Raw genomic sequence first — 22819 nt, forward strand, 5'->3', positions numbered from 1 at the left:
GTGCTGGGGAGTTTCAAAGCCTGACTAAAGGAAGTTTCCTTCTTCTGTCCTCTGCTTACATTCTTTAAGCTGAATTGCTGGTTTTCTTCTGTATATGCAATGATTTTATATACAGTTACTGGAATGCCTAGAGGTTCAAGTAATGTTTGTTGAATGAATGAAGAAAGGAATGAATGAGAAATTCCTCCCTTAAAAAAATCCTTCCCATAGCTTAGAAATGCCAAACATCCCCCCAAGAGTTTGCAGAACTCAAACGTTCCATCTGCGTTGATTGACGGAGGATGAGAGGTGGTGAAGGACTGCGGTTGGGCTGGTCCTCCCCCAGGCAGCCCTCCTGACCAAGCTTTCTTCTAAAGGCTGTCCCCTCTCCCAGGGTAGGAAGACCAAAATGAGGAGCCAGCCTTGGCAACCATGTCACTCCACACACCCCAGCCCAAGAGGCACCAGTGCCCGGAACCAAGGTAGTTGAGACTCAGATATTCCAAAGCACTTCCCACTCTGCCAGTGCCTGCGAACGACAGTGACTGCAGCAGGGGGACATGGGAATCCCCAGGACTCGGTCTCTACCCAGTGTCTCCAGTGGTAGAGCAGATGGGGCGCTCCAAGCTGCCTGGGTCTCCCGGGGAAAGAGGTCGGTGGCATACTGACTGCAGTGCTGTGTCTATAGCTTTTGAGGACTTCCCTACCTGCCAGCAGGAGAAGGGCTCATGCCCACCCCCACCCGCGGTTTCCCAAACAGGTACCATGATTTTGAGGATGGAGGAGAGGTAGTCTCACGATTCCAAACAGGAGAGCCAATGTCTCAGCAAGCTGAATGTTGGCGGGGTCCACCCAAAGCAGTAGCAAGAGCAGGCTACCCTAAGACCCAAACCCAGCCAGAAACCTCCCAGGAGCATCTATTTACAGATCTTGGCCCCAACTGACCCTTGTTCCAAAGACGGCTAGTAGACGGGGAGATACCCAGAAATACCACTACAACTAGTTTTAAACTGGTACTGTAAAATATAAGATCTGAATTAAGCTGTGGACACCTGGATTGTGGCCCCTTTTTTGCCACTAACTTGCTGCGTTACCTTGGGCAAGTCTTCTTAAAAGTCTGAGCCTCCTTTTCTACTTATGTTAATGAAGGTTCGGCTCCAGTGCTCTAGAATTGCACGACCACACAGAATAAAGAATGCACTTGGAAAAAAAAAAAAAAATGTATGTTTTGAGCCACAGGAAAGCTCCAGGAGAAAGGAAAACAGTTATACTGAGTCTCTGCCTAGGGACACGCGGAGTTAGAGGAAGAGACGTGAGGTGACAGGAGGTGATCAACAGGAGTAACACGCTGTAGGACAATTCAGTCTCATGCCACTCTCTTACAGCCTCAAGTCAAGAGAGCAGAACGGAAGACCCAATGCACCCACCCCTGAGATGCAATGGGCAAGGGAGACAGAGGGAGAGCAAGACGCGGAGAAGTCATTACACTGGAGCAAACCCTCACCCACTTCTGGGCTGTGTTCCCAGGCCGGTTCCAACCCCCTCCTCCATTTCTCCTTCTTTCCTTACTCCCCAACTGTGGGCTGGGAAGAGCCCACCCTCGGAGTCCAAGTTTTGAATTTGGTCCGAGGATCAAAATGATAAATGTTTCCAAAACGTTGACATATGAAAAGTAAATATTTGGTTGCACAATTGGGGTTAAAACGAGGGTCAATCCACCCCACTCTCCAAACGCCTCTCCTCTTGCTGCCAAACCCAGGATCCGAGGCTGAGTGCGGTTTGTAAGATTATAGCGCTCGGTCTCATTTAAAGGGCTGTCAGCATTTCCATTCTCCGGCCCGTTTGGGGAGGCATTTATAACCAAGCCATAAAAAATTCACCCCGGCTGCAACTTGGCATCTGGGAGGCTGCGCTCCAGGCAGGGCGGGTTTTGCAAGCACCCACTCTCAATTCGCTTGGTTCCTCAGAAGTTAGACCTTTATACACATTCTCAACTTCGCTTCTAAGGGCAGCCGGAAAGTGACTGGCCCTTTCTGATCTTCAGGCAGGTCGGAGTCTCGGCCCTCTCCCGTCTCCGTGCCCTTACGACCCATCACCTTTCGGCTTTCTCCTTCGCCCACCTCCTAAACGTGCCCACCTCCTAAGACCTCACTGGCTGCAGTGTTCTTTCCTCCCCTCGCTTCCTGCCAGCGTTCTGCTGGAAGCTGTCACCCGGCCCTGCGTCTGGAACCTTCACCCCTGGAGAAGCACTGCTCTTTGCCCATCGCAGTGGGCTTCAAGACCTCTCTCCCTAGACCTGACCAAGGCCACAGACCCCAACTCAGGGGATAAAGGATCCGACCCGGGAGAGGTGACAAGAGACTGCATCCAGTGCGGCCAAGGGGAGAGGAAAGATCTGGTGCCTGGGGGCCCCACTATGGACCCAGGTGGGTGGCCCGGGTTGGGTGGGGCGGGGGTACTCACAGGCGTTCGGCGTTGCGGGGTATGCCCCGGGGAACCCCCCGGAGGCCCAGCCCGTGGCAGTCCACGCTGGCGGCGGAGCAGGTACACTTGGTGGGGCAGGCGGCGGCTGGGGGCCCGCTCAGGACGCTCGCCAGCGCCAAGGCCAGCGCCAGGCGGGCGCGCACGGCGGCGCCGGCCCCTGTCCGCCCGGGGGCCATGGTGTGCAGGGGCCCACGCCCAGAGGAGGCTGCCTCGGCGGGGCAAGACGCGTGGAGCCCGGGGAATCGCGCGCGGAGCCCGAGCGGCCTGGGGAGCGGGCGGCGGAGTTGGCGCGGAGGAGGAGCGAGCTCGGCGCTCAGGCGCACGGGGCGCGGGCGGAGCGGGGCGCGCCGGGCGGCGGCGGCGGCGGCAGCGGCAGCAGCTCCATCCGCGGGGCTGCTGCTGCCCCGCTGCGCATCGCTCGGAGTGCCCAGGTACAGAGCGCCTCCTGGGCCCGCTGGCCCGCTGCCCGGGGCGTGGGCCGGGTCGGGGACCTGGGGGCGAGCGCAGTGGGGCACGGCGCCCGAGGCGGTCCGACTTGGGGCTGAGCTCGGGAGCGCGGCGGCGGCGGCTGGGGCACGGGGCGGCCGGGTGAGCTGGCCGGCGCTCGCTCTCTCCATTCACTGAGCAGGGCAGACACCGGAGACGCGGGGCCCACCCCTCCCGCCCCCCACAAAAAACGCCAGCCCCGCCTCTCATTGGCTGCGCCGCACGTCATGTCGACTAAGTTGGGAACTTTGCTGGAGCAACCCAGAGCCCGGAGGGGAGGAGGCAGGAGATGTGTTAGAGGGGAGGAAAAGGGGCTCGGCCAGCAGGGTCCCAAAATTGAGACCCATTCACTGTTACGGAGCCAAGGACTGATCAGGCTGGTGGCACTTTCTCTTTATTCTGGCACTGAGCTAGGCACTCAGCTCAGTTTTCTTTCCTTGGGTTTCAATATCGTCCCGCAAGAGGGCATCTGAGTACCCCATGTTATAAATGAAACAAATTTCAGAGAAGTAAAGGGACTTGCTCAAGGCCACACAGCTCCTAGGTACCCCAAACCGCAGTCCTCACATTCACTCATATTTTACACCACAGCCCATCGAAGCTGTGTCCTCATCTAGGAAGATCCTCAAAGATCCTACCTCATCTTGGCAAAGATCTGCAACTTATTCCTAAAGGACCTGTTTTATTGATACTACGCATTTCACAGTCACACGTGTCACATAAAATGTTTGATAGTGTTGTTCATCAGGCTGCTGCTGACAAACCCCACATGCAGACGGGTCCTGCTTTGCCTAGACCCAACGCCCGCTGTGCAGCTAAAAGTCACGATGGCCGGAACTAGGATCCCTGGACTGACAATGCCTGTCCATAGTCAGCTTTTGCTCTCTGACTTGGTGACTCCGGGCCAATCATGTCACCTCTGAGCCTCGGTTTTCTCAAAGCAAGGGGCCACAGCTCTGTTTGGGACCGCCTATCTGGGTTGTTTGGAGCATCAAAGAAGAGAAAGTACTTTTGCAAAACAGTCATTCGCATGTGAGACATCCTTTCGGCCCCAGAGCCTTCATTCTTCCATAGCGCTCTAAATTGGCCAGGTCTGAGCTTTTCCAGATGCTGGTGGGGAGGGGCGCGTGTGTTAGAGGCTCCATAAATACTTGTAGGAATGATTTTGTTTGTTTGTTTGGAGGGAGAGGGCAGCAACTGGAGGAAGTATTGCCAGACTTCTTTAAGGTCTGCTCACACTGGAAAAGTCTAAATGAGCCCTGAACATGCACGTGCGTGCACACCCCCCCCCCGCCACACACACACTTGCATGCACACACATGCTTATACTGAGGCTCACACACACACCGTTATACACCCTCACACTCACATACCCACATGTGTACATGCATCGCCTCACACTATGCACAATCACACATACCACAATAATAATTACGCTACTGAGAGCTCTTTCCTTTTCTTTCATATAAATACTATTCTAATTCCTTCTGCCTCATTTTCCTTGAAGGAAATTTTCAACGACTTGACCGTATCCTGTGAATTTATAGTAGAGGTGTAGATTTTATTTTATACTATTTAACATATTTTCAAAATCATAGCTCCAGGCACCCGACTGCACGTACGTGTACACGTACATACACAGTCACACACACTTCAGCCCCTCCATCATTCATAAACACATTAGGCGTAATTTACTGCTGTTTTTCTTGGGAGCAGCTTTCTGTACCGATGCTGTTCTCAGCGCCCTCTGGTGACCATAGAGAGTCTAAGCCCTGGTCCATAGAGTGACTTCAGCTTCTAAGAACTCTAAACATCCTTTCCTCTGAAACTTTCCTCCAAACCTTGAACCAATTTAGTACCAGGACTGAGGCAGATGAGAGAACTGGGCAAAGAACCAAGGGCACAAAAGCGTCTCAGACTGTCTGGAGCAGAAAAGAGTGGAGTTTTCTTTGTTTTCCCAAATGCACGCTAGAGCATGTTTTGCAATCCTTTTAGGCTGGGCCTGGGTCTGTGCTCTGAGCACAGTGTGAGGGTGGGGTGGAGGGCAGGGACTTTGTTTTCCATTTAAGCTGATGGGAAATTTCATGAGCCTGACTAGATCTTTAAGTGACTTCATAGGCATTCAAGTGTGCTTGCTTTTCTTTGGGAGAACACTTCAGAACAGAGCCTGAGAGTCAATCATCCCAAAGAAACAGGCGGTGAAGAGGGCATGGGCCATACAAAATTAGGGAGCAGCGCTGGAACCACCTTGAAAGCCACCTGATCCAGCATTTCTGCAAGTGTGTTCTGACGACTACTAGTTCTACGTGTTTCTTCAAGAAAGGGGGGAAGGAGGGGTTCTTGGGCAAAAATAGGGTGAGAAATGCTCGCTTTCACCACTCTTGGAGATTGGCATCACCAATGAGCATATTTAAGATTCTGAGAAGTCCTGCCGTAAGGAAACTGGTTTAAGGTTTGTTGAACCCAGTTTCCCTGGTATAGCTGACCCTTTTACATATAAACTTAAAATTCTTTTGAAATTTTTGGAGAACACCCAATATAATTCAGCCTCTGTATTCAATAATGTGGAAACTGAGGCTCAGAGAGGGAGGGTCACTGGTACACGGTTATCCAGCTAATTAATGAAAGAGCCAGAGCCAGGACCCAGGGCTCCCAGTGCTTAGAATTAGGCTCTACCCACTCTCCCTTATGGCTTCTGAAGCATTACTCTTCCCAGAGAAGTATGAGTAAGTCCTTAGGAGGCGAGTTTGTTGGGTAGGACTTATTATGTCTAAGTACCAGAGATGGCATTTACACCTTATGGTGTCATTTTCAGAGTTTCGCATAAGCCTCCAGGGCCAACTTTTGGATTTTTTTCCTTTAGTTCTCTCGAGGCTTCTCGAAAGCAAACTGCCCACCCATTCCCCAAAGAAACTCACCTCAAACTTTCTCCTCCACCTGTTTTCTGTCTCTCAGTGGAAGGCACCATTATTTACATGGCTACTATAATCAGTTGAGGTTTTCTGGTTTCAGCAATAGAAACTAGCTAATTGAAGTTAAAAAGAAATAATTTTTATGAACGCCTTTGGGTAGCATACAAATTTAAGGAGGAAGAAACTAAAGAAGGAAGTTTTTAAAAAGACACAAACCAAGCAGGATCTAGGATCAAGCCCAAACTTCCAAAATCCCAAACTTCCAAATTCCCAAGACACAAAGACTGGCCTGGCTTAGGTTATGTAACCACCCTGTTAACCACAGAAGGCCAGAATCTGTGGATAACAGTTCCGTGAAAGTTATACTCAGCGAGGCAGGCAGGAGCAGTGTTCTCAAAGGAAAACTGGGGAGCTGTAGGCTGAAAAAGTAAGGGGATGACGAGAAGGCCAAACAGCACCAAAGCATCTTCCCTCTGTTTCATACCACAGCCATTCAGTTCCCGAGTCCTGTTAATTATTCCTCAGGAGTATCACTTGCATCTGTTCCCTCTTCATCGTTGGGCGTCCAGCTCTATTGTTCAGATCCTTGTTTCAGGCATGGCCATTGGTCACACCAGCCCCCAACTCATTTCTCTTTCTTACTTTTTTGTTGTTGTTGTTCCAACAATTCATCCTTGGTCCGGATGATCAAGGGATTTTTTTCTAAAATGCACACATTGCAATGCAAACCTGAACTTTGAAGTAGATTTCTACGTCTGTACCTCAACTCCTCCTGCTCTCCCACACCCACTCCGCGTAACATCCCTCCTGAACATTCTTCCTGGCTCTTTCCCGTCTGGCTAGCCCAGAGTTAGTGGAGCCTTTCATTTCTCCAGGAAATCTTGCAGATCCAGTCTATTAGATTTTCAAAGTCAGGGAATGTATAGAATCTATTAATTCCAACATTTATTTTAAAAATTTTCAAACATACAGAAGTATCTAATTCATTTTTGCATGCTTGATGCCTAGAGGTACAAATTCATCTCTGATGATTGGTGAATGACTAATTCACAAGTATGCAAATGAATCATCTCTCCAATCACCTAGCTTATTTGACACCCTCTTGCTGCAGTTTTAGTCATTTCAATCAGTGTTACTTGATCTTCTGTGGGAGGAGGAGGAAACTATACTCTTCTAGAAACTCTGAGTGGGCTTTTGTTTTTTGTTTTTTGTTTTTTGATAACTATATACATTCTCCGCCCCACCCCACATTCTGATATGTTTGCTTCCCTCCCACTGAAACTTACCATTTGTGCTGGTTGTTCCCCAGTGAACTGTCCAGACTGCTCTGCCCACTATATGGACTGTATCACCTGTGCTCCCTTGGGTCTGCCCATGTGGGGAACTAGCCCAGAAATCTGGAGGAAAGTCAGTGCTTCCTCTATAAGGATAGCAGTGTGGCAGTGGCTACCTTCCTTTACTGAAGGTCAGAGTTCATGTCCTCCAGCTGCCCTTCGCATCCCCTTATCTCTTTAGGGAGTAGGAGTAGCTTTCTGTTACTGCTAAACCTTGGGCAGTCCCATCTCTTGATTCCTTAACCCTATCTCACTTTTCTAAATAGTCCCTCTACTTTACCTTCTTCAGATTACTCCTTTGGGTTGTGTTGTCTGCTTCTTACCAGGGGCCCTGGAACTGACACACTCCCTCACGGAGCCATCCTAGTAGATCTCTGAGGAATATGTGAACGGGGAGGGAAGGGAAAGATGACGAAAACTCCAATTTGAGATTAAGACTGTGATTCCTACTAAATCTTCCCAGGGGAGGGAAAAATTCACATATGTGAATTTTAGGGCATTTCTGGGGGAGCAGGATTGAGTAAAGGTACCATCAGCTGGACCTGGAAGGTCATTATTTTTCCATGCAAAGGCTTCTTTTCTCTCTGTTGAGAAAAAAAGAATATTAAAGTTTTACTGCCAGTTACACTATTGAGCTTCCCAAGGGGGCAAGATCTACTCTGAATAGATAAATGTTTGATGACTGAATACATAACTTTAAAATATATAACCTATCCTGGAGAACAAGATAAAGCAATAGAACCTTCCAAAATCCAGAGCCGCCTGTAATGGACAATTCTTCATCTTTCACTCCAACTATGTGATTATAATTTAGAACTTTCTTGTTATATGATCTTGCCTCTCTCTCATAATAGTGATTTTCTAGGGGTGAGCACTGACATAAAGCCAATCAGAGTCTTCCCTGAAATTTTTCCAACTGGAACTGGAGAAAGAGATTCAGTTCCTCTGTGACTGTAAAGTTGGAACATGTGAGAAACTAGAATGAGTAGACGTATTTTCAGTTGTATGGCCCAGCTGGTATAATAAAATGGATTTGACCCATTTTCTAGAAGTGTAAGTGGAATCTAGCTTAATTTAGCAATAGAATAGCCATTTATTGGGAACTTTACGCCCAGAAGAAGACACAGCTCACAACTGCCAACAATCCAATTAGGAAGAGAAGTTTAAGATATATGAAAGAAGATAAAAGATATGGTATATAATTAAATGCTAATTAATGTGAGTCAGATAGTAAGTGCAACAAAAATTCTAAAAAGGAAAAAAAAATCACTTCAAACTAGATTGGAAGTGCTGAGGAATGCCAGTCAGTTTTTGGAGAATACACAGATTTGATGAGCTCAATGTGAGGAAAAGGGTCTTCCTCTTGAGGGAAGCAAACGCTATGAACCTATGGCTATGAACAGGCAGGAAAAGAATGGTATATGAGTGTAAGGAAAGGGCTTTGGGAATGTGGAACATAAGAGAGTTTAGGACAGATTCCATTGGTTTGAGAGCAAATTCGAGAAAAAGCTCTGATACTTGATTTGCTTTTGGACATGGGTTGGCCATCTGGGCTCTAGGAGAGATGATACAGATTGGAATCCCCAGAAAGGAACCAGAAATATATCCCAGATCAGTTTTGCCCTGTCTGAAAGGAGGCCAGATGAAGTGAAGAGCTCTTTTTTCTCTAAACTAGTACATCAAGATGGTGGTGATTCAGCCAGATGTGGGGTCAGGCTCTTGGTCCTCAGCACCAGAGGGCGGACCTGAGAGGCCTGGCAGACAGGTGAGTACAATCATGGGTCTGTACAAACTATGCAATGAAGCTTTGTCTCACATTTGAGCAAAGCAAGAACTGTCACTAGGGAAATGGCTCTCCAATTTGAAGAGTATTAATCACCTAATTAACCAGAACACCTGCTCATAAAATTCATCCCACCCAGGGAACCAAATTAAACAAAGCATGAGGATGTGCCACACGGACTTGGCGGTGGCATCTGCAGTCTTGGCTGGCTTCCTTGGGCACTGGGGCTCAAAAAACTCTCCAGCCAGCTGTTGGGCTTGACAGAAACTTTAGAATGCCACCCTTGTTTAGCAAGCAGTGATTAGTGCGAAATCAGAGAAACTCCTCTTGCAACTTAACCTGACATCATGGATGCCCCCAATATGCTGGGCCTGTTTTGAGTATTTTACATATATTAACTCTCTAATCTTAATAACAACCAAATGAAGTCCCCTCTTGTGGCAGAGGCTAGCTTGATGCTCACAGATCCAGTTTCTTCTTTTTGGGAATACAAGAAGACTATATTTACCAGCCTCCCTCCCAGCCTTCCCAGCATTTAGGGTGGGGTCATATGCTTCATTCTGACCAATAAAGTTTGTGTAGAAGTGATGCACACCACGTCCAGACTTGATCTGTGAAACCTCTTATGTAACCAGGCAGGTCTTCTCTCTGCCTGTTGGCTACACAAACAGAGGGGATCCAGTGAAGAATCACAGTGTCCCGCCCGAGAGGATGGTGGAGCCACAGAAAGGAAGACACTGGAATCCTTGAATCACTACATAGAAGGCAATGACCATACAGTCTGTAATAGGAGAATAACCTAACACCCCCGCTAAGATTTGGAGTTGTTCATTATTATTATTATAGGCTGATGTACCAATACAATCTTTTTTTTTTAATGTTATGTTAGTTACCACACAGTACTTCATTAGTTTTTGATGTAGCATTCCATGATTCATTGTTTGCATATAACACCCGGTGCTCATTACAATACATGCCCTCCTTAATACCCATCACCAGGTTAACCCATCCCCACACCCCCTCCCCTCTGAAACCCTCAGTTTGTTTCCCAGAGTCAAGAGTCTCTCATGGTTCATCTCCCCATCTGATTTCCCCTCCTTCATTTTCCCCTTCCTTCTCCTAATGTCCTCCATGCTATTGCTTATGTTCCACAAGTAAGTGAAACATATGCTAATTGACTTTTTCTGCTTGACTTATTTCACTCAGCATAATCTCCTCCAGTCCCATCCATGTTGATGCAAAAGTTGGGTATTCATCCTTTCTGATGGCTGAGTAATATTCCATTGCATATATGGACCACATCTTTTTTTTTTTTTTTAAGATTTTATTTATTTATTTTACAGAGAGAGTTCACAAGTAGACAGAGAGGCAGTCAGAGAGAGAGAGGGGGAAGCAGGCTCCCTTCTGAGCAGAGAGCCTGATGTGGGACTCGATCCCAGGACCCTGAGATTATGACCTGAGCCAAAGGCAGAGGCTTAACCCACTGAGCCACCCAGGCACCCTGGACCACATCTTCTTTATCCATTCTTCTGTTGAATGCACTCAGCTCCTTCCACAGTTTGACTATTGTGGACATTGCTGCTATGAACATTGGGGTGCCCCTTATTTTCACTCTATCTGTATCTTTAAGGTAAACACCCAGTAGTACAATTGATGGGTCATAAGTTAGCTTTATTTTTAACTTCCTAAGGAAACTCCATACTGTTTTCCAAAGTGGCTATACCAACTTGCATTCCCATCAACAGTGTAAGAGGGTTTCTTCACATCCTCTCCAACATTTGTTGTTTCCTGCCTTGTTAATTTTTGCCATTCTAACTGGTGTAAGGTGGTATCTCAAAGTGGTTTTGATTTGAATTTCCCTGATGGCTAATGATGTTGAACATTTTTTTCATGTGTCTGTTAGCCATTCATATATCTTCTTTGGAAAAGTGTCTGTTCATGTTTTCTGCCCATTTTTTGGCTTGATTATTTGTTTTTTGGGGGGTGTTGAGTTTAAGAAGTTCTTTATAGATCTTGGATACCAGCCCTTTATCTGTAATGTCATTTGCAATATCTTCTCCCATTCTGTGGGTTGCCTTTTTGTTTTGTTAACTGTTTCCTTTGCTGTGAAGAAGATTTTCTCTTGATAAAGTCCCCAAAGTTCATTTTTGCTCTGCGAAAGCAAGGGATAACAATGCAATTTTGAAATTATGTCTTCCCCAAATCACACAGGATGAATCTTAGGAAAAGCCATTATCTATGTGGTATGATTTCAGAAACAACAGGAAATTTCTCCCTTCCCAAAATAATACCTCCTCCTATTGGTTAATTAATGAAATGTTTTTAAATAGTAACCCTAATTGTCTGACTTATTTATTTCTTATTTATTGATTCAACATATATTTACTGTATACTTTTGGGTAAAGGTCACATCATATATGTTCTAGTGAAGACATGGTAAATCATAATTGTTACTCTTATAGAGTCTTATGTGGGCAATAGATGTAAAACAACCAATTAATTTAAAAAAAATCAATTAATAATAATATATAATTAGAAATTATAAAGTGTTGAGAAGGGAATCAACAAGGTGATATGATAAAGACTAACTGAGGCTGGAAATGTCTCAAAAATGGCCATGGAAGGAGATGCAAAAGACCTGAAGAATATGATATATCTATCTATCTATAGATAGGTCACTATTCCAAGAGACAAACATCCAAAGGCCCTATGCTGTGAGTTCACTAGTTGAGGAACATAAAAAAGGGCACTGTATGGATCCTAGGATATGAGGGACACTTTTTCTGGGAAGGCCAGAATTATTTCTTCTTCATGTTGTACTGATCCTGGGCTATGTGAAGTACTACAGTAGGTGGTATTACCCCTATTATTTGTATATATGAAGAGAGACCTAAATTTTTGTACTAATCTGCCTGGACACAGAATCAGTTGCAATTCCAGGGATATTTGTAGATAAAGGGGCTAGTAAATGAACATTAATTAGGGGATTTGAGTTAAAGGTATCTTGCATAAATAGCAACATATTTTTTTCCCATAGCTTTTAAGTTTTTAATGTGGCTGGGGTATAAGGGATGGAGTTGATGAAGACCACTGGAGTAGGAGGTTAAGGATCTTCTAACCCACTCTTGGAGCCACCAGCTCATTGAGGGATTATCTAATCTTGGGTAAGGAGTGTGCTTTTCTGTAAAATATTTTATTTCCCAACTTTAGCTAATGGCATCACCATCTACCCAGTTGGCCAAGAAAAAAACCTAAACATCATCTTTAACTTTCCCCTTTTATTCCTTTTAATTTACCCCATCCATCAGCTCACCCAGATCTCTTGACTCCTCAGCTTTAAATGTTGTGATTTCATACCCCAAATGTTCCATCTCCTTGGATTTGTTCTGCCCATAATGGCCTCTTACCCAGGCTCATACCTAGCTTCCCTGCTCAACTCCTCCAGTCATATTTCAGAGCCTTAGAAGTATTTCCATTACTTACAGTGTAGTCTAAACTATGTACATGGTAAAGAAAGGTCTTTGTCTCTGCCTTTATCTCTTGCTTCACTTTTTCACAAATCCTTCTTCCCACTTTAGGCTGAGCCATAGAGAATTAGAATTTCCTGAAAGTGTTGAGTTGTCTACCATCTGTCAAGTTATCCCGTTCTCTTACACTTTCTGCAATGTCATTGCCCACCTCCTCTGGTGAAATTGTCCTGGTCCTTTGCCATGCAGCTAAAGCATCTCCACCTCTGTGAAGTATTTTATGCTTCCCTCCTATATTAGAGACTTCTTAATTTGATTTGTGGTTATAAACTTCTATTCTGCACTCCTACACTGATGTAATTATCTACTTATGAATATTCCGCTTGCCCAACTAGATTGTGGGTCTCTTGACAGATGGAATGTAATTGATTGACCTTCTTGAGAGAGCTGTCTATCCTCACTGTGTCTAACTCTTCTATTCTTTCTTCAATCCACCACCCCTTTCAGAATTTCTCCCCAAAGCTGAAACTGTTGTTTCCAATGACTCCCCCATTTTCTAGTTAAGTAAAAAGTCTTAGAGTCATCCTTCATTTCTACCTTCTTTTCATACACAACTAAATAATCAGCAAATCGCATTTATTTTTTCTTCAAGTCCAGAATTCAATCCTTTTGTTTCATGTCTACCTTTACAAAAAATGATGGTCACCTCTGGCCTGGATTCTGGCAATCATCTCCTAACTCCTTGCCTCCATCACTCCCTACCTTCTATAGCCAACCTTTAACTCAGCAGCCCCACATTGTTAAAATATACATCAGATCATGTAATTCTTGTGATCTAAAACTTCCTATGGAGACTTCTGCTTCTATCTATGATGGAATAACTGAAACTAGATTTACCTTTCCACCTTAAGCCTATAGAAAATAGGACACAATATATAAAAAAGATGATTTTCAAACATCAGAAGATAGGAAGTATATGACCCCTCCCTAAAATGAGAAACAAGTGAGGTGAACTGTACAATTACACCTTATTTCCTATAGATAATTTCCAGATTGCAGTATAGGGATGAGAACTCAGCATTCTAAGTTGAAGTTGAAGAGACAGAGACTGGAAAGACAACTTTGTGTAGAGTTGTAACACTACAACTAGAGTTGTAACCAAGAGGTAGGAGCTGAACAGAAGAGAAATCTAGGATCTACTGAGAGATTTCCTTGAGTCTTTGGTGAAGTATTTATTAGAGAAAAATACATGAGGCTGAAGAGAGAACTCTCTGACAGGAATAGGCTGAATTATTCTCACAGTTCACATAAGACTAGGAACAGATAGTGTTTCCACCAGCCACACTGAAAGACCCTCATAATATAATGCATTGAGTAGAAACCTCAGAATAATATTACCTCTGCAGTGGAGCTGAAGACATTTGGGGCCCAAATGTCTCCAACTGATTGTCTCCAACTGATTCTATGTAACTTAACTGTGAGAAGAACAAAGTCCATGCTTTTATTATTTATTTATTTATTATTGTTTTTTATTAAGTTATATTAGTTACCATATAGGACTAGTTAGTTTTTGATGTAGTGTTCCAAGATTAATTGTTTACGTATAACACCCAGTGCTCCATGCAATACATGCCCTCCTTAATACCCATCATGGGCCAACACATCCCCCTACCCACTCCCCTCTAAAACTCTCAGTTTGTTTCTCAGGGTCCACAGTCTCTCATGGCTCATCTCCCCCTCTGATTCCACCCTCCTTCATTTTTCCGTCCTTCTTCTAATGTCCTCCATGCTATTGCCTATGTTCCACAAGTAAGTGAAACATATGGTAATTGACTTTTTCTGCTTGACTTATTTCACTCAGCATAATCTCCTCCAGTCCCACCCATGTTGATGCAAAAGTTGGGTATTCATCCTTTCTGATGGCTGAGTAATATTCCATTACATATATAGACCACATCTTCTTTATCCATTTATCTGTTGAAGGGCATCTCGGCTCTTTCTACAGTTTGGCTATTCCATGCTTTTTAAATAAATAATAGAGCAACCAACACAATTTCACAATGACGACCATCCAATCAAAAATCACCTGGAACACAAAGAAGCCTGAAAAATATGATTTACAAAAAAAGGAAAAAAAAAACAATATAAACAGACACAGAAATGGTAGAGGTGATAATAATTAATAGACAAGGATATTAAAACAGCTATTTTATTTATTTATCTATTTATTTTTTAAATGAACCCAATTTTTTTTAAAGATTTTATTTATTTATTTGACAGACAGAGATCACAAGTAGGCAGAGACACAGGCAGAGAGGAGGCAGAGAGGAGGAAGCAGGCCCCCTGCTGAGCAGAGAGCCCGATGTGGGGCTCGATCCCAGGACCCTGAATTCATGACCTGAGCTGAAGGCAGAGGATTAACCCACTGAGCCACCCAGGCACCCCTTATTTATTTATTTTTAAGATTATTTATTTATTTGACAAACAAAGATCACAAGTAGGCAGAGAGGCAGGCAGAAGAGATAGAGAAGCAGGCTCCCTGCTGAGCAGAGAGCCAGATGCGGGGCTTGATCCCAGGACTCTGGGATCATGACCTGAGCCAAAGGCAGAGACTTTAACCCACTGAACCCCCCAGGTGCCCTAAAACAGCTATTTTAAACATAACTTCCTAAATATTTAGGAAGCAAAAATAAAAGAAGATATAAAAAGAAGCAAATGGAACTTCTAAAGATATAAAATTAGTATCTAACATGTAAAGGCACTGGATGGTATTGGCAGCAGGTAAAATTCACCAAAATCTTGTACCCAGAATTCATTAAAAACAAAATAAAACAAAAACTAATATAGCTCCATAATTAAAAGACAAGTAGCCAAATTAAAAATAAAGCCAAGACTTAAAGAGGCACTTCATCCAAGGAGGTAGATGAAGGGATACAGATAACAAGTAGACACATGGAAGAATGCTCAAAATCAGTCATGGGTGGGTGGGCGCCTGGGTGGCTCAGTAGGTTAAAGCCTCTGCCTTTGGCTCAGATCATGATCCCAGGGTCCTGGGATCAAGCCCCGCATCGGGCTCTCTGCTCAGCAGGGAGCCTGCCTCCCCTCTCTCTCTGACTGCCTCTCTGACTACTTGTGATCTATGTCTGTCAAATAAATAAAATCTTTAAAAAAAAATCAGTCATAAGGGAAATGCAAATTAAAATCACAATGAGAGACCACTACACAGCCATTAAAAAGGCTAGCACTGAAAAGACTGAAATTACTAAGTGTTGAAGAGGATAAATAGAAACTTGAGCACTCATTCAGTGCTAATAGGAATAAAAATGGTACAAACACTTTGGATAACAGCTTAGCAGTTTCTTAAAAGTTAAACATATACTTATCATATGACCCAATAATTTTACTCCTAAATGCCTACCAAACAAAAAAGGGAAATATATGTCTACACAAAATCTTGTATAGCAATATTATTCATAATAGCTCAAAATTAGAAACTATCCATATGTCCATCAACTGATGACCAGATAAAACAAACAAAATTAAAAATGATATATCCACACAATGGAGTATTACTCACTCATTAAAAAGAACAAACTCCTGATACATGCAACAACGTGGATACAGATCAAAATCATAGTGCTAATGGCAATAATCCAGATGCAAATATAAGACTACATTTTCTATGAGTCCATTTACATCAGATATAAAGAAAAGGAAAGTTATAGATACAGAAAGCAAATTAGTGGTTTCCTGGAGCTGGGTGTAGGGTAGGATGGGCAGTAGAAATTAACTGCTAACAGGTATAAAGGAAATTTTTGGAATTGTTCAAGAGTGGATTGTGGTGATGATAGTTACTCAACTATATACTTACCCAAACTCAAAAGTCAACTGGACTTAAAAATGTTTGCTGTATTTAGGAGGAGTCAAGATGGCGGAGAAGTAGCAGGCTGAGATGACATCAGGTAGCAAGAGATCAGCTAGATATTCTATCAAACCGTTCTGAACACTGGCAAATCCAACAGGAGATCAAAGAGAAGAAGATCAGCAATTCTAGAAACAGAAAATCCACCACTTTCTGAAAGGTAGGACGGGTGGAGAAGTGAATCCAAAGCAATGGGGAAGATAGACTGCGGGGGGGTGGGGATGGGGCTGGCTCCTGGCAAGTGGATTTAAATTATACCTCAATAAAGCTGCTAAAAAGTTAATTGTTTAAAGTAAAATGACAACAGTTTACCCCTGAGTTTATAATATATGCAAAAGTAGAGGATATGAAAATAATAGCACAAAGGAAAGGAGAAGGTAATGGGAGTATACTGTGTAAGGTTATTATAGTATAGGAAAAGTGGTATAATATTATTAGAGAGTAGAAGATAAACTATGAAAATTTAAAATATGTGTTATAAACAATATTTTAAAGAAATCATAAAAAAAGACATATAACTAAATGCCAGTAGAAGAAATAAAATGAAGTGATAAAAATTTCTCACTAAAATAAGAAAATAGGAAAAAAGGCAAGAAAGAGCATATAGAACAATATTAAACAAATAGCAAGGTGGTAGACTCAAACCCGTATGGCCATAATAACGTTAGATATAAATGGTTTAAACAATCCAATTTAAAGCCAGAGATTTGGGGCACCTGGGTGGCTTAGTTTATTAAATGTCTGCCTTCAGCTCGGGTCATAATCTCAGAGTCCTGGGATCAAGTCCTGCATCGGGCTCCCTGCTCAGTGGGGAGCCTGCTTCTCCCTTTCTTCTCCACCTGTGATCTCTGTCTATCTCTCTGTCTCAAATGAGTAATTAAAAATACTTTTTTAAAGATTTTTATTTATTTAACATACAGAGAGAGATCACAAGTAGGCAAAGAGGCAGGCAGAGAGCGAAGGGAAGCAGAGCAGGATCCCTTCTGAGCAGAAAGCCCAATGCCGGACTCGATCCCAGGACCCTGGGACCACGACCTGAGCTGAAGGCAGAGGCTTGACCCTCTGAGTCACCCAGGCACCTCAAATAATTAAAAATCTTAACAAATAAATAAATAATATAAGCAAAGCCAGAGACTTGTGGGATTGGATGAAGCAAAGCAAGACCCAACTGAATGATATCTACAATAAATCTTCTTTAAGTATAAAGACACAGAGAGTGTAATAATAAAAGGATGGAAAAGAATGCAGCATGAAAACACTACTCAAAAAAAAAAAAAACTAGAGTGGCTATATTATTATTATTAGAGAAAGCAGAATTTAAAATAAGCATTATTTCTAATTAACAGAGAAAAATAATTTTCATATGATTTTACTTAGATGTAGAATTTAAGAAACAAAACAGATGATCATAGGGGAAAGGAGGGAAAAAAAAATAAGACAAAGTCAGAGAGGGAGACAAACCATAAGAGACTCCTAACTATAGGCAAACTGAGGGTTGCTGGAGGGGAAGTACGTAGGGGGGATGAGGTAGCTGGGAGACGGGCAATAGGAGGGCATGCGATGTAATGAACACTGGGTGTTATAATGCAACTGATGTATCACTAAACTCTATCTCTGAAACGAGTACTACACTAGATGTTAATTATTGAATTTACATAAAACTTTAAAAGAAGAAACAAATAAAAGAAGCATTATTTCCCTCGATAAAGAGAATATGTTTCATAATGATAAAGGTGTCAATTCACCAAGAGAACATAACAATCCTAAATGTGGATGTACTGAACAACACAGCTTCAAAATAAATGAAAACAAAATGCAGTAGAGCTAAAAAAAAAATAAAAATAAAAAAGAATAGACCATTCCACAATTATGTTGTGGGTATCAACATTCTTATCTCAGTAATTGCTACAAGTAGACAAGAAATCATTAAAGATAGAAGAAACTGAAAAAAAAAAAAAATAGTAACCAAATAAGACTAATTGACATTAGACAACTCTCCACCCAACAATAGCAGAATACACATTATTTTCAAATCCACTTAGCATATTCACTAAGATAAACAATAGTCCGGGTCATAAAGTAAGTTACAATAATTTTAAAAGGATTCAAATTGTATAAAAATATTCTCTGACCACAACGGAATTAAGTTAGAAATCAAAGACACAAAGATACATGGAAAATCACTTAAAATGTTGAAAATTAAACATCACTCTTCTAAATAAACTATGGTGAAAGAAGAAATCACAAGGGAATTTAGAAAATATTTTTAATTCAATGAAAATGAAAACACCACATGTGAACATTTGTGGAATGAAGCTAAAGTAGTGTTTAAAGGGAACATTTTGGCATTAAATGCTTTTATTAGATAAGAAAGAAGGATGGAAATCAATAACCTAAGTTTCTACTTTAATAAACTAGCTAAAGAAGAGTGTGTCAAACCCAAAGTAAACAGGAGGAAGGAAATAATGGAGAACAGAAATGACTAAAATTGAAACAGGAATGCAATGGAGAAAACCAATGAAATCATTTTTTTTTCTTTGAAGGGATAAAGTGGAAAATCTCTAAAAATAATAATCATGAAAAAGAAAGAAGACGTAAGTGATCAATACCAGGAATTACAGGAGACATCTCTATAAAGCCAACGAACATTAAAGGAAGAATAATAGAATATTATGAAAAGCTTGATGCCAAACATTTGATAATTTAGATGGAATGGACAAATTCCTTGAAGAACACAAACTACAAAAGCTTATTCAAGAAGAAATAACCTGATTAGCCCTACATCTATTAGAATTTGAATTCATGGTTTAAAAACCTTACCACAAAGACAATCCAGGTTAGATATTTTCACTGGCAAATATAACCTACTTCACATAAACTGTTCAAGAAAATAGAAAAAAAAAGAAGAGTTTCCAACTCATTATGAGGTAAGAATTATCATGATATCAAAAACAGAAAAAGACATAATTGGACATAATTAAAAAAAACTTTGCTGCCCACCAAAAGAAGATATTATAAAAAAAATATACCAATATCTCTCATAAATATCAAAAATCTTTAACAAAATATTAGAAAATGGAATTAAGTAATAAAAAAGATAATACCTCATGACCAACTAAAGTTTGGCATAAGTATGAAAAATTGGTTCAATTCTTGAAAATTAATCAGAGTTGTTTAACTGAGTGTAAAAAAGTGTGTAACAAATAAAAGCAGAGTGTAAAACATGAATGGACTATAAAAAAAGAAAAGCATATGATCATCTAGAGAGATGAAGAAAAAAGTTAACAAAATTTCACATCTATTCATGGTAGAAATTCTCAGAATATATCTACAAAAACTCTACAGTTAGCTAAGATGAAAAAACAAAGGCTTTCTTCTTAAGATCAGGAGCAAGGAAAGGATGTCTGATTCATCACTCACTTCCAACACTATGCTGGAGGTCCCAACTGATGTTGTAATATTAGAAAAAGTAAAAAGGCATGCAGATTTTAAAGGAAGACATAAGTTTGGATTTACAATGTGATTGTCTACATAAGAAATCTTAAAGAATCTACTTATAAGTGAATTCAGTAAGGTTGTATGATATAAGGTCAATATATGAAAATCAATTGTTTTCTCAGATACTAGCAATGAATAACTGGAAATTGAAATTACAAAAATAGTACCATTTACAACAGCATTAAAAAGTATGGTGACTAAAATAACAATAAGAAATAATAAAATTTAAAATAAATAAATAAAAACAAAAAATAGCATTAAAAAAAACATGAAATACGGGATGCCTGGGTGGCTCAGTGGGTTAAGCCGCTGCCTTTGGCTCAGGTCATGATTACACATCATGAGTCCCACATCGGGCTCCTTGCTCTGCAGGGAGTCTGCTTCTCCCCCTGCCTCTGCATGCTACTATGTCTGCCTGTGCTCGCTCTCTCTCTCTCTCTCTCTCTGACAAATAAATAAATAAAATCTTAAAAAAAAAAAAAAACAACAAATACTTAGAGGCAAAACTATGTATAAGATTTAAAAGCTGAAAATGACAAAAAGGTTGATTAGAGAAATCAAGAGGACCTTATAAATGGATAGCTATATACCTGTACTCATGGATTAGAAAATTCAATATTGTTAAGCTGTCAATTCTCCTCAAATTGATTTATACATTCGGTGTAATCCCAATCAAAATCCTGGTGTGAATTTTTTTCTTGTAGAAATTTACAGGTTAATTCTAAAAATTTATATAGAAAAATGAAAGAACTAAAAGACCTAAAGTAGGTAATTTTGGACATGAAGAACAAAGTTCGAGATTTCAGATAACCTGATTTGGAGGCTTACTATAAGGCTGTAATAATCAAGACAGTGTGGTATTAGCTGTAAGAGAGACAGAATTCAAGGGAATAGAATCTGCAGTTTAGAAACAGACTCTTACATATGCTCTCTGATCTTCAACCAAAGTGGTAAGGTAATTCAACAGACAAAAGATCATCTTTTCAGCAATGGGTGCTGGAATGATTGGCTACTTATATGCTAAATAAGGAAACAACCTTGACCTTTTCCTGCATCATATACAAAATTAACATGAAATGGCTTATATTTAAATGTCAGTGTTAAACTTCTAGAAGACAAGACATAGGAGAAAATCCTTTTGCTCTCGAATTAGGCAAAAATTTATTAAATAATATGCATAAAGCACAGACCAGAAAAGAAAAAAAAATTGATAAGTTGAACTGAATCAAAATTAAAAACATCTGTTCTTTGCAAGATATTGTGACATACATAAAGAGGTAAGTGACACATATCTGATAATGGGTTCATTCCCAGAATATATAAAGAGGTCTCAAAATTCAGTAAGACAAGAAACCAAATAAAAATGAGGTAAAATCTTTACCAGAGAAGACACACATATGACAAATAAACTTGTGAAAAGAAACTACATATCACCAGTTACTGAGGAAATGAAAGTTAAAATCATAAGGAGATATCACTAGATACCTGTTAGAAGAGCTTAAACTGAAAAGTGCTCTTGAGTATATAAGGCATCTGGAAGCCTCATACACATGAATTATGGGAAGACAAAATGGTAAAGTGTCTGGTGCTTTCTAGGAAAGTTAAGCATTCACTTATTGTGTGACCCAGAAACCCTACTAATACTTATCCAAGAAAATGGAAAACCTATGTCCACAAAACATGCATATGCAAAGGTTTATGGAAATTTTGTTTATAATAAAGAATAGAAGCAACTCAGATGCTCATCAACTGCTAAATGGATAACCAATTCATGGTACATTAATATAATAGAACACAATTCGGCAATAAAAAAATAAACCATCAAAACAGGCAAAAAATAGGTGAATGTCAAAAGCACTATGCCATTATGTGACTGAAATAAAGATAAAATATATTTATGACTAAACTTACATACTTTATGATTACATTCATATGACATATTGAAAATGCAAAAAGCAGATCAGAAGCCATATCGCTGAGTGCTAGGGACTGGGGGTGAAGGGAGATAATTGACTATAAATAGACACAAAGGAACTTGCTGCAGTAATAGAAATGTTCTGTCTTTAGTTATGGTTTGGTTATAGGACTATACCCATTTGTTAAAACTTACTTCACTATACTCTTAAAAAGGAAATATATTATTGTCTATAAATATCTCAATGAACCTGATTCCTCAAAATTTCATGTAAGTCTCAGTTTCTTCATCTATATAATTGCAGCTACTGTTATAATTTTTTTAAATGATCTTTTCCATGAAAATATCATTCTGGCCCTGATTTCTAATTTATTGCTCTGACTACTATTTGCCATTTTGAAATAAAATGAAATAAAGATAAAATATATTTATGACTAGCATCTTTTATTATGCTCCATATGTACTGGTAAATTGGGCAATACTTAAGTGAGAATGACATTTAATAAAAGAGGAAGACAGAGTCAGTCTTCTCAGGGTCAAGCAGATACCCTGGAATTCAGACAGTAGTGAATACGTTCTGCTTTTCGAATTCACACCCTAATCTCTTTTCTTAGTTTGCATTGGAATGTTGTCTGGGTTGAAGGAAAAATTCTAGAAAAATGTTTCTATTTATTTCTTGTGGCCTAGGAGGTATCAGAGTTCTGACATACAACAGTACAACATGTAAATGCATTTTCATAGCTGACATAATTACACTTAAAGTAACTGAATACATTTTGTGTTTTCTTCCACTTTCTCTGGAGGTGGGCTTACTCCTTCATTTGGTCTCAGAACTCAGCCTGTATCTAGGTCCCATTACAACTCTAACAGTAATGCTTGTGGTTTGACCTTTGTAGTATCTATAGCCTTCACAGATTTTCTCCCCCAACTGTCCTGAGGTATCACATCTTATGGGCCCAATTTCTAGTCATTTATTTCAACTGGAGACAAACTCCTTAAACATACCCATAGCTAAATGTCCTATACCAGACCTATCTGC

General features: G+C 41.0%; 1 protein-coding gene and 1 long non-coding RNA gene across 3 annotated transcripts in view; one reads left to right on the forward strand and one right to left on the reverse strand.

Moving 5' to 3' along the window:
- Window positions 1–3081, reverse strand: part of SLIT3 (slit guidance ligand 3) — a 589038-nt gene extending 585957 nt beyond the window's left edge. The window contains exon 1 of one of the 2 annotated variants that reach the window (XM_059417324.1): window positions 2443–3081. In XM_059417324.1, coding sequence (XP_059273307.1) covers window positions 2443–3080 — 638 coding nt within the window. In that variant the 5' untranslated portion in view covers window position 3081. The remainder of the gene's footprint in view (window positions 1–2442) is intronic. The other variant, XM_059417323.1, reaches the window with a different exon arrangement.
- LOC132028404 (uncharacterized) lies at window positions 1894–22191 on the forward strand. The gene is made up of 3 exons (XR_009407425.1): window positions 1894–2405; window positions 16363–16527; window positions 18911–22191. It is a non-coding gene; the product is annotated as an uncharacterized LOC132028404 (long non-coding RNA).
- The last annotated feature ends 628 nt before the right edge of the window (window positions 22192–22819 follow it).

This window comes from Mustela nigripes, chromosome 12 (genome assembly GCF_022355385.1).
Source record: "Mustela nigripes isolate SB6536 chromosome 12, MUSNIG.SB6536, whole genome shotgun sequence".
NCBI lineage: Eukaryota > Metazoa > Chordata > Mammalia > Carnivora > Mustelidae > Mustela > Mustela nigripes.